Source organism: Arachis stenosperma, chromosome 9 (assembly GCF_014773155.1).
Source record: "Arachis stenosperma cultivar V10309 chromosome 9, arast.V10309.gnm1.PFL2, whole genome shotgun sequence".
Lineage (NCBI taxonomy): Eukaryota > Viridiplantae > Streptophyta > Magnoliopsida > Fabales > Fabaceae > Arachis > Arachis stenosperma.
Window position 1 is genome coordinate 153,266,909 of NC_080385.1, and position 11,767 is coordinate 153,278,675.

Here is an 11,767-nt window from a genome sequence, read left to right on the forward strand (position 1 = left end):
CTTCCTCAGCCTTCTTCCCCTACTCAGACAACTTTATCTTCAAAGACTCCTCCCGAGACTTCGAATCTGTCAGGTATTTCTTGGAGTTTCGAAGCTTCACTTCCATAGTATGATAACTTTCCAAGACAGGCTCCACCTTCTTGGCAATAGTTGCTACTTGAAGAAGACTGCGGTAGATCCACCTTGCCTGCCCAAAAAGATCGGCATCATGAAAAAAATCTTCGGTGCCAGGGAGCAACTGGGATTCAATGAAACCCCCAGCATCGAAGTTTTTCTCCATAACCGAGAGCGCCTTCCCGGAATCTCGTTTCCTCTTCTTAGGGTTGCTAACGACCTTCAAGTCATCATCACCAAACCCCAGATCCTCCTCATCAAAAGGAGCTTCTGCCTCCACACTCAATTTCCCCGAGGTGTTCTCAGGAGGAACCTCAACCTTCTCTGGCTGACTTTGGTCGGCCCCGTCAACCCAACCGCAGCCCTACACAGTGTCTCCTTAATCCTGACTCACCGAAGGAGTCGCCGAAGAATCCTCACCACCCTCATCATCCCCCTGGATGAGGCTCATCAAGTCAGCCAAGGTTTTCTTCCCGCCAGCCATGGTAACTGAAATCAAAGAGGGGCAAGGTGTGAGCAACAGAAAAATAAGCACCAAGTACAAAAAAGTAAAGAACTCACTAACATACGACTGACCGGCCTCCCGGTCTTCCATAACCATACGAGGGTTAAGATTTCTCTCGCCAAAAATTGCCAACAAGATATCAGCAATGTTACGATCTTCCGGGCTCAACCAATCATAAGAAATTTTTATCAAATAATCGTATCCCTCCTCGAAGCTCCAGTAAGTCGGGATCCGTCTCTCCCCATTGGCAGTAAGCTAGAAGGGTTGGTGATCCTCGATTGGCCTAACCTTGAAGAAGGTAGGCTTAAAACCATGAAAGGAGTCCTCAAAAAAGCCAAAGTTCCTACGACCTTGTTAAGCCCTGAAGGACATGTACCCCTTCTTCGCCTTCCCCTGACGAGAAGGGTTCGTGAGAAGAAAAAGGTAAAGGGTGCAACATCACAATGGTTCAACAAACCCATGACGAAGGGGGAGAAGGGTAAGCAAACCCCCAAGGTCGTGAACATGGGTTCATAAACCCAGAGCCAGTCAACAACTCGTGGGGCTGCCAGGTTCTTTTGGCAGACACGCTCCCAGGCAGCGGGGACGTAAACTTGATAAAACACTTCCTCGGGACCACCTCCACACAAGAGCCCTGCCTGGAACAAGTCCTGGAGGCCCTCCTTTGTGACCGTGGAAGGAGTGTCCCTCACGTCGGAAGAAACCCAAGCGTAGTGATCAACAAAGTCGGCTAGCAGTCGCTGAGCCTGATCCGGAAGAACGAGACGATCGGCCATACCTATAGTGGGGGCACCACTTAGTCAAAACGGGAAGACGAGAACCCTTAAAGCAGCAAAAACAAAACTAACAACTCCTTAAATCACCCCCTACGCTAACCCAACACAAACCCAGAACTTAAAGCAAAACCCTAAGAAAACCCAGTGGTGCCCCCTCTAAAAGGAAAGAGAAAACAAGAACAAACAAAACCCAGGCATGCATAGGAAAAATGCACAAAGAAGAACAGGAGAAAACTAAGGGAAAGATGTAACAAAAAGGGAGAAACCATAAAAATAACGTACTAGGAAAATGCAGAAAGATCGAAGAAAGGATCCAAAGGAAGTAGGAGCACCAGAAGCGCAAATAAAAATCAATGCAGCAAGAGTAGAGAATAAAGCAGCAGCAGCGCGAGAGAGCAAGGAAAAGAAAAAGAGGGAAGTGGAGTTATGAGGGAGTTGCAAAGCAAAAATAGGGAAAGCGTAACCACCGAGGAAGAGCACCAAAAGGCAGGGGCATATTCACCATTTCACGCGAATTTCAAATCATGAAATGATGGGCATTTAATGCCCAGCGCAAAAGCCAAGGAGACAACACCAAAGACGAGGAAACCACGCGTGAAGAACACGAAATACCACTAACGAGCTCCCGAGGAGAAGAACATGCCTCATCTCGGCGAGTAGGACAAACGCGTCTAGCCACGAGTCCCAAAACCTCAAGGCTGGCGCGTTGGGAGCACTATTACGGACCAGCAAGGGTCCAGCCCAGCTAGTCGTCGGGTCGGGGCACCACCCCTGACCCAAGCCCAAGACATCCCTCACAAAAGAGGGTCCGACGGGTCGGGTCCTAAGCACCCGACCCAGGGCATATCCGATTTACCATCCGTACGGCCCAGGAAACCAGTCGGGCCCATACCCTCGGATCATGACCCGAAGCCCCGACCCGGGGTCCGAAATAACCTGCCTCCCCCCCCCACATGGATTACGACAGCTCATGGAAGCTTCTTGGGTAACGGACTAGGTCATTCATAGGGCCCGCCCAGCACAGTACAAAAGGGGAGAGGTCAGCTCTCCCCCCAAGGTACGTCACACTTTTACCTAATTCGGCCATCACTTCGTACGAACACTGACTTGACCGTTAGAGTGTCCTTGCAGGTGGCCACCCCCCTCATTGCATCACCTCCGGCGCCCCCAGCTTGTCATCTGCACCACCTTCAGTTCCAGGTCGACTCAGGGTCCTGACAACCCTCTCCCATCAGCACCCGACCCGTCAAGCACTCGGGATCACGTGACATCGAACAAGGTAGAATTTTAAATTAATTTTAAACAATTATTTGACTCAGATATAATTCTTACGTTTTCATTTATCACTCGAGTTGGTTCATAGCATAAGCAGTCAAGCATTTGAACATTTATTTGTTGTTCAGTTTTCACTTTGCAAAAGCTCTGTTTCCTTCTTCTTTCAAAAGCTTCAGAAATTTTCTTCACTTTCTTCAGTATTTTGTTGTGGCATTGAGGTGGTCTAGAGTAACCTTGTTCATGTATCTTCTTATTCCTCCAATTTCAAATTTCCAACACGCGGTGATGAAGACATATCTAGCCGGTCCCTCCGATTGCTGCCATTCATATTTTCTCTAAAATTGAGTTCAATCCGCTCATTGAAGCTAGCTCTAAAGAAGGAATCGAGCAATCCAGGGTTTATTAGTTGGACCCAAATCGTTGACACCTTGGGACAGTTCCTTATAGCGTGAATTGTGTCTTCCATCTAGTTGCTGCATAGGGCATATTCGTCGGCGCCACCAAATATACAGCATCTCCTCTCATTAGTGAACACTCGATTGTGCATCAGTCTCCACATGAATGTCTTCGCTTTTTGTGGTCCCTTCCATTTTCACATAGCGTTCCAGATCGAAACAGAAAGGGGGCTCCAAGATGCAATAGCTTTGTAGGTTGAAGATACAGAAAAATCACCGTCGTCCATGTGTCTCTAAGCCACTCTATCTTCTCCTCTATTCCGATTGGATGCATGTTGAGCCATTATTTTCATGATCATGCTTTCTGGTAAGAAACTCTCCAATTTAATTTTATTTGATTCTTCTCTTCCATTGGTCCATTCTCAGACATTGCTATCTAGGTCTAAGTCTTCTCTGGTTGCAAACTTTATCAGGTTCGCCTTCCACCCAAGCCTACGTCCATAATTTTGTGGTGAGCCCATTCCTAACGAAGGTGATGGAGTGCTTCTGGAAAGAGGGTCAGATTTTGATTTATTTTTTCTAAAGGTGAGAATTTAAATTTCTTGTTATTAGTTGTGACGGGTGAATGTTACTCTGTTGATATTTCTGATAGATACTCGGGTGAATTTAAATTTTTCTTTTAGCTGTCAGACTATCTTTAAAAGAAAAGAATCTATCTAGTAATATATAAGGGCATAGCAGTCACCAAAATATATATATAGATACAAGTGTAATTACCCGTGCCATTTTTTAAAAATTAATTTGAATTATAATAATTTGATTAATAAAAAAGGTAATATGTTATGTATTGTTTGTTTTTTTTATTCTAGTATTAATTAGATTAACTCTATAATAGTTATTAATCGGTTTTAATAATCTATTTTTTCAATAAATCAGACATATATATTGAATGTGATCATAAATAATATAGTAATAGTTAAATCTACCAATAAATATATTGGCTATTATCACACTATAAAACAAATTAAATATAAAGGCTATTAGCACGCATTTATAAATCTATAAAATCGCACTGTCTTTGATTCATGCAAGGGTATACTTATCAAATAAACTTAAAATATGAACAAAAAATATTTATAAAATAGATCTAGCATCAATTGAAAAAATCATGGAAAATAATCAACTTACCTTATCATCTATGAGAACCATTTCTATGTAAGTCGTCTTGTTCTTGTCAAATTTGGACGGGACTTTCCATAATCTTATAATTCTTGCTTTTATTTTTTAAACTATTTCATTACATAATCTACCATAGGTAATACTATTGATAGAATCATAGTTAGTATCCCTTAGGTATGAAAAATAATAAATAGAAGAAGTTTTATGTCTGGGGTACGAATTTTCTAGATGATAAATAATTGTAATAATTCACTATTAATCCTTATATATATATATACACACACACACACACACTAATTATACAGGGTAATAATTAGCAAATATTTTCAATGGAGATATTTGCTATAATTAGGTGAAATTTATGTCATTATATTTTATTAACCTTTATGATTGATTCAATAGAGATACTTACTCAATATATATGTTATCGACATTAATTATATGCCAATATTTTTAGGAAAGAGCTAAAAGATGAGATATATAAATATATATAATATTATTGCTATATAGGAAGTATACATAAATTGTTACATTTTTTTTATTATATTATATAACTTAAAATTATACTATCATGTTATTATTAATTCTAGATACTTGCTATAATTATATCAAATTTAATTATAACTCTAAATAAATAAAATAGATAACATTTAATATTATTTTTTCCTTTTTTACATTCAATATTTACTGTAAATATAAAAAGTAAAATAATTAATAAAAAATATGAGCAAAAAATAAAACATATTAAGTAAATTCAATTTGTTATCTAATTAATCTTGTGTCCATATGATATAACTTTACGAAAATATTATGAATCACAACCTTTTTTATTCTCCAATAAAAACACTATACGTAGCCTTTAATAGTGCAAAAAATAATTATAAGAATTAATTATTGATATTGATATTAATTATAATTGATTATTGATACCTTGATTTTTTTAAAATATATTTTACTTTTTTAAAATATAATGCATGTACCGTGTAGACCTTATTATTATTATTATTATTATTATTATTATTATTATTATTATTATTATTTACTAATTGATATCAAATTAAATGGATCACTATTAATGTGTGCATCAACTATCTCCTAATAAAATTATTGTACTTGAATGAGAATTAGAACTATATCAATTGAGATAATTAAAATGATTAAAAATATGAATGATTGATAAGTAGTTTAATAACGCATTAAATATTGATTTGATATAATTATAATAAAAATATTTTCTTAAATTAATATAATCATACATTATTCATGAGCTAATTGTAATTTAATTAAAATAAATTTATTTAAATAAAAAGATTCATGTGTAATTTTTAAAAATTATAATATTTTTTTCATTTATATATACGTATATATACATATACATAAATAAAAAAATATATGAATTATATTTTGTTATACTCCATACTGCCAGTTATTAAAAATATTTAAGTCACATATATTTTTTTCTTTGGTGACTGGAAAAGAATTTATCTAGTAATATATAAGGGCATAGTAGTCACCATATATATATATAAGCGCATAGTTATCCCTCTAGACTCCAGTGCTTGCTACTGTCAAATGGGCTCAACCCTACAAAAGTTTTTGGGGCTAACAACTCTTACCATAAGTGTCTGAGATTCGTGGCTCAGAAACAAAAGCCTCTAGGATTTGGGCTCCACATAGCCCAATATCCCAAACTGTTTTTGAATTAATCTAATTACTAATTCTCTGCCAAAAAAATTATTACTGATTAGTTCTGATGAGACTCTAAATGGAAAGGAAAGCATCACCTGTCAGTCTCCACATAGCTCAACCCTCCAATTAAACATGATACATGTATCAATTTTATTAATCAAATGGAAAAAAAAAATTAACAACTTTTACTAAAAAAATGTATCTTACATTCATGTACGGGTACATAACAGTTAGAAAGCAAGTCAAAATACGTAGAGATGAATTATGTAACAAGGTACCCATTAGGCCATTACTATAGCGTAGTTGATGGAGAAAGCAAAGTGCATAATAGTATAGTTGAATATAACAGATGCCGTATGGCGTTGCACCATTCTCCATTCGTAGACGGGTTTTTATCCAATATTCTCGGATGATTTCGTTGATCTGTGTGGAAAACTGTATGTATGTCCAACTGTCCAAGTCAATTTGCACAATCAGAAAAACGACAACAATCAATTACCAGAATATGTTACACAAAAGTAAGAAGGGTTTTTGATTAGCAAAAGTTGTGAACTACAAGATGGCCTCTCCGCTAAAGCATGCCTCAAAGTTAGTGTGAAATACAGAAATCAATCAAACCTAGCAAAAGTGAAAACAAAAGAGAGTCAACGCAACTAAAAGGGAAATTTACAGCAAAGTAGAATTGCTACTGTTGAGTGGATGATGAAGATGAATAGTGAAGGGGTAATTGAGATGGCTCCAATTCCCCACTAAGCATCCCAACAACCTCTTTCATTGAAGGACGACGAGACGGTGACTTGAGCAAACAGAGCAACGCAACCTTGATACAGAGCAGAGCCTGCTCTTTATCCAAACCCTGAATGGATTCATCAACAAGATCAATCAGCTTCCCTTTGCGGCTGCAATGGCGAGCCCACGACACAAGATTCGCTCTCTGAAACTCACTGCTCGACAATGGCGAACCAGTAGTCACCTCCAATGGACGCCTCCCAGACACTATCACAAGCAATAACACCCCGAAACTGTACACATCGCACTTCTCCGACGCATCGCCACCACACTCTGGAGCAACATAGAACACCGTCCCTCTCATGCTTTGGTTGCTGCTCATAGCCCCACTCTTGGGGATTTCACCATCATCTACCCATGAATCTACGCTGTTCCTGCTACCGCTTTTCTTAATCTCCCTGAACCACCACTCATCACTCTCTCTCTCTCCACCATTTCTATCCTTTTCTTTCTTCTTTTTGTTTTTCTTTTTCTTCTTGCTAGCAAGCTCTTGAGAATACTCCTCCTTCCACCATTCCCTCACAGACCTTCTTCTCTGCTTCTTCAAAACATCACCGTCCTCATCCATAGATTCCCACCATTCCAGTTTCCTCCTACTACTACTGTTATTACTCTTGTTCTTCTTCTTCTTGTTGTTCTCATCCTTTGCACTGGTAGATGCAGCAGAAGCAGAAGCAGTCAACTCAGCTTTGGGTCTCTGCATTCCAACGTCATTCCCAATCCAATCCATCACATAATCCTTCAACACAGCACCCGATGAACCCCCGTTCTCTTCATTTACCAAATTGCCCCCCACACCCTTCCCATTTTTCTTCACAACTGCATCAGGCGATGGAATTGGTCCTTCCGGAGATTGCTCCTCAAAAACAGAGGCACCGTCACTCTCGCACCCCAAAGCCTCAGCTTCCAACCTGTTCTCCGTCTTGAACCTCGCAAGTCCGAAGTCTCCTATCTTGGCCGCAAAGGACCGGTCCAAGAGAACATTACTGGGCTTGATATCGCCGTGAATCACTGGAGGGTCACAGGAGTGAAGAAACTGTAACCCTCTCGCGACGTCCAGTGCAACGGAGAATCTCGTCTGCCATCGCATGAGCTCAGGGGATTTTCGGCGGAGGAGTGCGTCGTGGAGGTTGCCGTTGTGCATGAGGTCGTACACGATGAGGAAACGGCGCCGTTTGGGGTCGGAGGCGAACCCTATAGCAGGGACCACGTGACGGCACGTGGAGGAGGAGGATGAACGGAGGAGCCTGGAAGCGAAGAGGAGCTCGTTGTGGAACTCGCGCTCCCCTTGGAGGGATGCAGAGGAGTCCATGAGCTTAACGGCGAGGGGTTTTCTGGCGAGGGAGGCGGAGAAGACAGGGCCAAAGCCTCCATGGCCGAGGATGGTGGAGAAGGAGTTGGTGGCGCGGCGGAGGAGGGAGTAGGAGAAGCGGTGAGGAGGGTTGGAGTCGGAGTCAGAAGATGGAGTTGTCCGGTTCTTCTTCCTTGTTGGGTTTCGAAGGCAGAGGAAGAAGAGGACGAAGAAAGAGGAAGCGGAGGAGAAGACATGGTTTTGGGGTTTGTTTGGTGGCGATGACGTGGACGGGTGGCGTGATGGCATCTTTTCATGTGAATTGCCAACTAGTTTGTTAATCTTCTGAGGGGGGTTTTAATGCGTCTCTGGATATTCGAGAATAGAATACTGAAATACTGAATACAGTTACACTATGTATCTCTATACATTTATTGTTTACTTCTACTTTTCCTGTCTGCAACTCTCCCTACTTGGCTACTTCCATTTCCATAACCCTCTTTACTTATATAGCTACCTCCAATTTTTGTGTTTATACTCATTTTAGTGTTTATTCTTGCCATTGCCCCCTTCTGTTATATGAGGGCCCGGCTCTGCTTGAAATTAATCTCCTCTTAATTACCGCATCATCTTTATTTAAAAAAAAAATCACGTCTATTACTAGTATTTTAGAAAAATAAAGGTGCATTATCAACTCCATCTACATTTTATTACTAGTTAGTACTTTGATAATTAAGTCTCTTTAAATTATAGGTAGTTGTTGTAAATGTGTTTTGAGTAAGCAAGGCTAAAACAATGACATTAATTACTTTTATAAGAACTGTTTTTTTGATCTACCAATTAAATACTCCGCCTGAGTAGTCCATAGCAAGTGTGATGAGTTAACTTGTAACCAAGGGGGAAAATGGGGCGATATAAATAAATATTGATGGGCGGTGTTTATTGGTAATATACATTTGTGATTATGTGTGTTGATTCCTACATATATGTATAGCACAGGTAGTATTAGTTACTTCAATTCATTGTCTACCTGTAAACGCGGCACTTATTTTTTAGCCTTTTATGATTCATGCTTTGCATATGAATATTGTAGAAGATAGATATCATTGCCTAAGATTCATAATACATGCACTATATATGTTCATACTTTATAATGCTTTTTTGACTCAACTCTTCCTTTCATTATATTACAAGACAAATTAGAAAGAAACACTAATTATTGCAACTCGATCTTATCTATCGCGGTTTCACACCTTTAGGCTATGTTTTAAAGAGAGACTGCCACGGAGAGAGAAAAAAAATAGGAAATAAAAATTAAAATAAAATTGTATTTTATATTTGGTATAAAATATATTAGATTAAATTATGTCTAAGTATCATATTTAGTTTAAGATAAATATTAAAATTAAAAAATAAATTTATAATTTAAAAAATTAAATAAGAATACTTTAAAAAAAATATTGTTAAAGTTTAAATCTTTAGTCTAAGAAATTTCAATTTTTTCTGTCTCGGCTTTTTAAAAATATTGAAAAAATTAAAATTTTATATTCAAAATTAAAATTTTAATTTCAGTCTTTGACCACCAAACTTAATACTGAGTTATAATTTTTAATTTTAATTTCAGTCTCTAAAAACAAACACTATTTTATAAAATTAAAAATATTTAATAATAAAAAAATATTAGTCAAAAATAATCAAAACTTGTCTTATTTAATATTTATTAATTATTATACAATAATTAATAAATATTAAATAAAATAAATTTTGACTTTTTTGACTTCCTAACATTACCATATAAAATATACCCAATTTTCATGTAGCATGGATTCGTTTTTGTACAAGTAAATTAAGTTATGCATTAATATGTCATTAATTATGTAATAACTATCTAAAAAGTACTTGTACATTAATTAGCAATATAAAAACAATACATGAAGCAATTTCTTATTACTATAGTTTCGAAATAAAATAAAATGTAAACGTCATGAAGAATTGAAGATTGTAAAAATAGCAAATAAAGTTTCTTATTGTAGGAAAAAATAATGAAATTTGATTTAATTTTATACAGGAAATTCTCCTTATCATGCCGGTTCAAACTTGAGAGTTGAGACAAACCCGCATCCCCGTGCTTATATATGATCATGTGGTAGCTCGTTTCTCTTTGACCCCTTTTTAGGTGGATAATTTGGAATTAGTAGTATACTTCTGTTAGACTTTCTATTCGTGCAACTACAATAATTTTTTTAATCAATAAGTAAAGTAACTAACAAATCAATTTCTTTTCTTACTCTTCCACAAAAAGGTAAAGAGAATATACTTATTTGTTATTTCTTTTTTATATTAATGATAAAAATGTTGATCCTAATAACGTGATTCATATGTGAAATGAATAACATATTCTTCTAAATAAATATATTTTGCTTGTTCTTCTTTTGTTAGCAACGGTGATATATGGATAAATTTGGAGAAATAATGAAAAATAACGAGTAATCAAATGACAAATTTTGGATATATTAACTTGTACATTTTTGGACCGTGAATTTGTTATTGATTATAAGTTGATTTTTTTATGTCTCCTTAAATACATACATTAATAAATAAGGCATGATGGTACAGACTGAGGAGAAGTCATTCACTATGATTAGCAATATTCTTTTTCTTTTATTTTTTTTATTTGTATAGAGCAATATTCATTTTCGCATGGAATTAAATTATCAAAAAAATATTTATGCATTTACTTTGTGTATATTTTCATATGCTTTTAATTGAAAATAATTGATAAGAAATGAAAGAAAAAATAAAAAATTTATAATAAATTAAGTGAATATAATAATTAAAATATAAACACATCAAAAAATCAAAAAGTACAAAGAATTAGATAAAAATTAAAGAGAATTTAATAGAACTCCCTACAATTAGGATCAAAAAGAGGATTAGAATTTTTATTACATTATATATATCTACAGTATTACATCATATTATTTATAAGATATTTCTCTAATTAAAAAATAAGTTTAATACTAATCTTAACATAATCACAAACACACACGCATATATATCATTATATTTTTTGAAAAAAAACGTGTGAGTTTAATAGAGTGAGATTTGAAATGGATTGATGCACATTAACAAATGGATGGTTGGTGGTGCACCGTATGTGTGGGGTATGCATGTTGGTATAATGGTATAGACAAGACGGAGGAAGTCTCGTGGTACATATACATATGTATCAGATAAAACTCAAAAGGAAGGAACCTCTCCCTTATTGGACTAAGACATGACCAGATCCTTGTCCCTCCATTTTATTACACAGCAATGCATGTCTGCTTTCTTCACTGCTTCTTTCTGCTTTCTGCCTATTGAACTTTATTACTCTGCACCACCAAACATATATGCGTTATCTGATCCTGTCTATATTTAGATGCAAACACAATTGCTTTTCATTTTGTTTATTCGTTTCTTGAGGGCTAATCTAATTGCCATGGCTTAACAATCAAAATTAATGATGAAAATTTAAGTGTAATTAACTTCAGTTAGAATCGTTAAATAATTTAATTGATTTAATTTAATTTTTATATAATGACTTTTATTTATTAATTTCAAGTGAAATTAACTACTGCACTTAAATTTTTATCTAAAATTAATATAGAAATAACAAAAAAACCGACGTGTATATATAAAATTAATTTTCTCATTCAAGACGCAAAAGGATAGTAATTTATAGACACACGTGTGTTTGCAAAAAGGTGGGGAC

The 11,767-nt window shown here is 36.2% G+C and overlaps 1 protein-coding gene across 1 annotated transcript; it reads right to left on the minus strand.

Moving 5' to 3' along the window:
• Nucleotides 1-5,691: 5,691 nt before the first annotated feature.
• LOC130948850 (receptor-like serine/threonine-protein kinase At4g25390) lies at nt 5,692-9,102 on the minus strand. The gene is made up of 2 exons (XM_057877725.1): nt 6,604-9,102; nt 5,692-6,384 (listed from the first exon to the last, which is right to left on the minus strand). Exon 1 carries the CDS (start codon nt 8,320-8,322, stop codon nt 6,619-6,621), a length of 1,704 nt encoding a protein of 567 aa, XP_057733708.1. The 5' UTR covers nt 8,323-9,102; the 3' UTR covers nt 5,692-6,384; nt 6,604-6,618.
• Nucleotides 9,103-11,767: the final 2,665 nt, after the last annotated feature.

Coding starts and splice junctions, on each gene's coding strand:
- LOC130948850 (XM_057877725.1), bottom strand. CDS start 8,322: ATGCCATCACGCCACCCGTCCACGTCATCGCCACCAAACAAACCCCAA.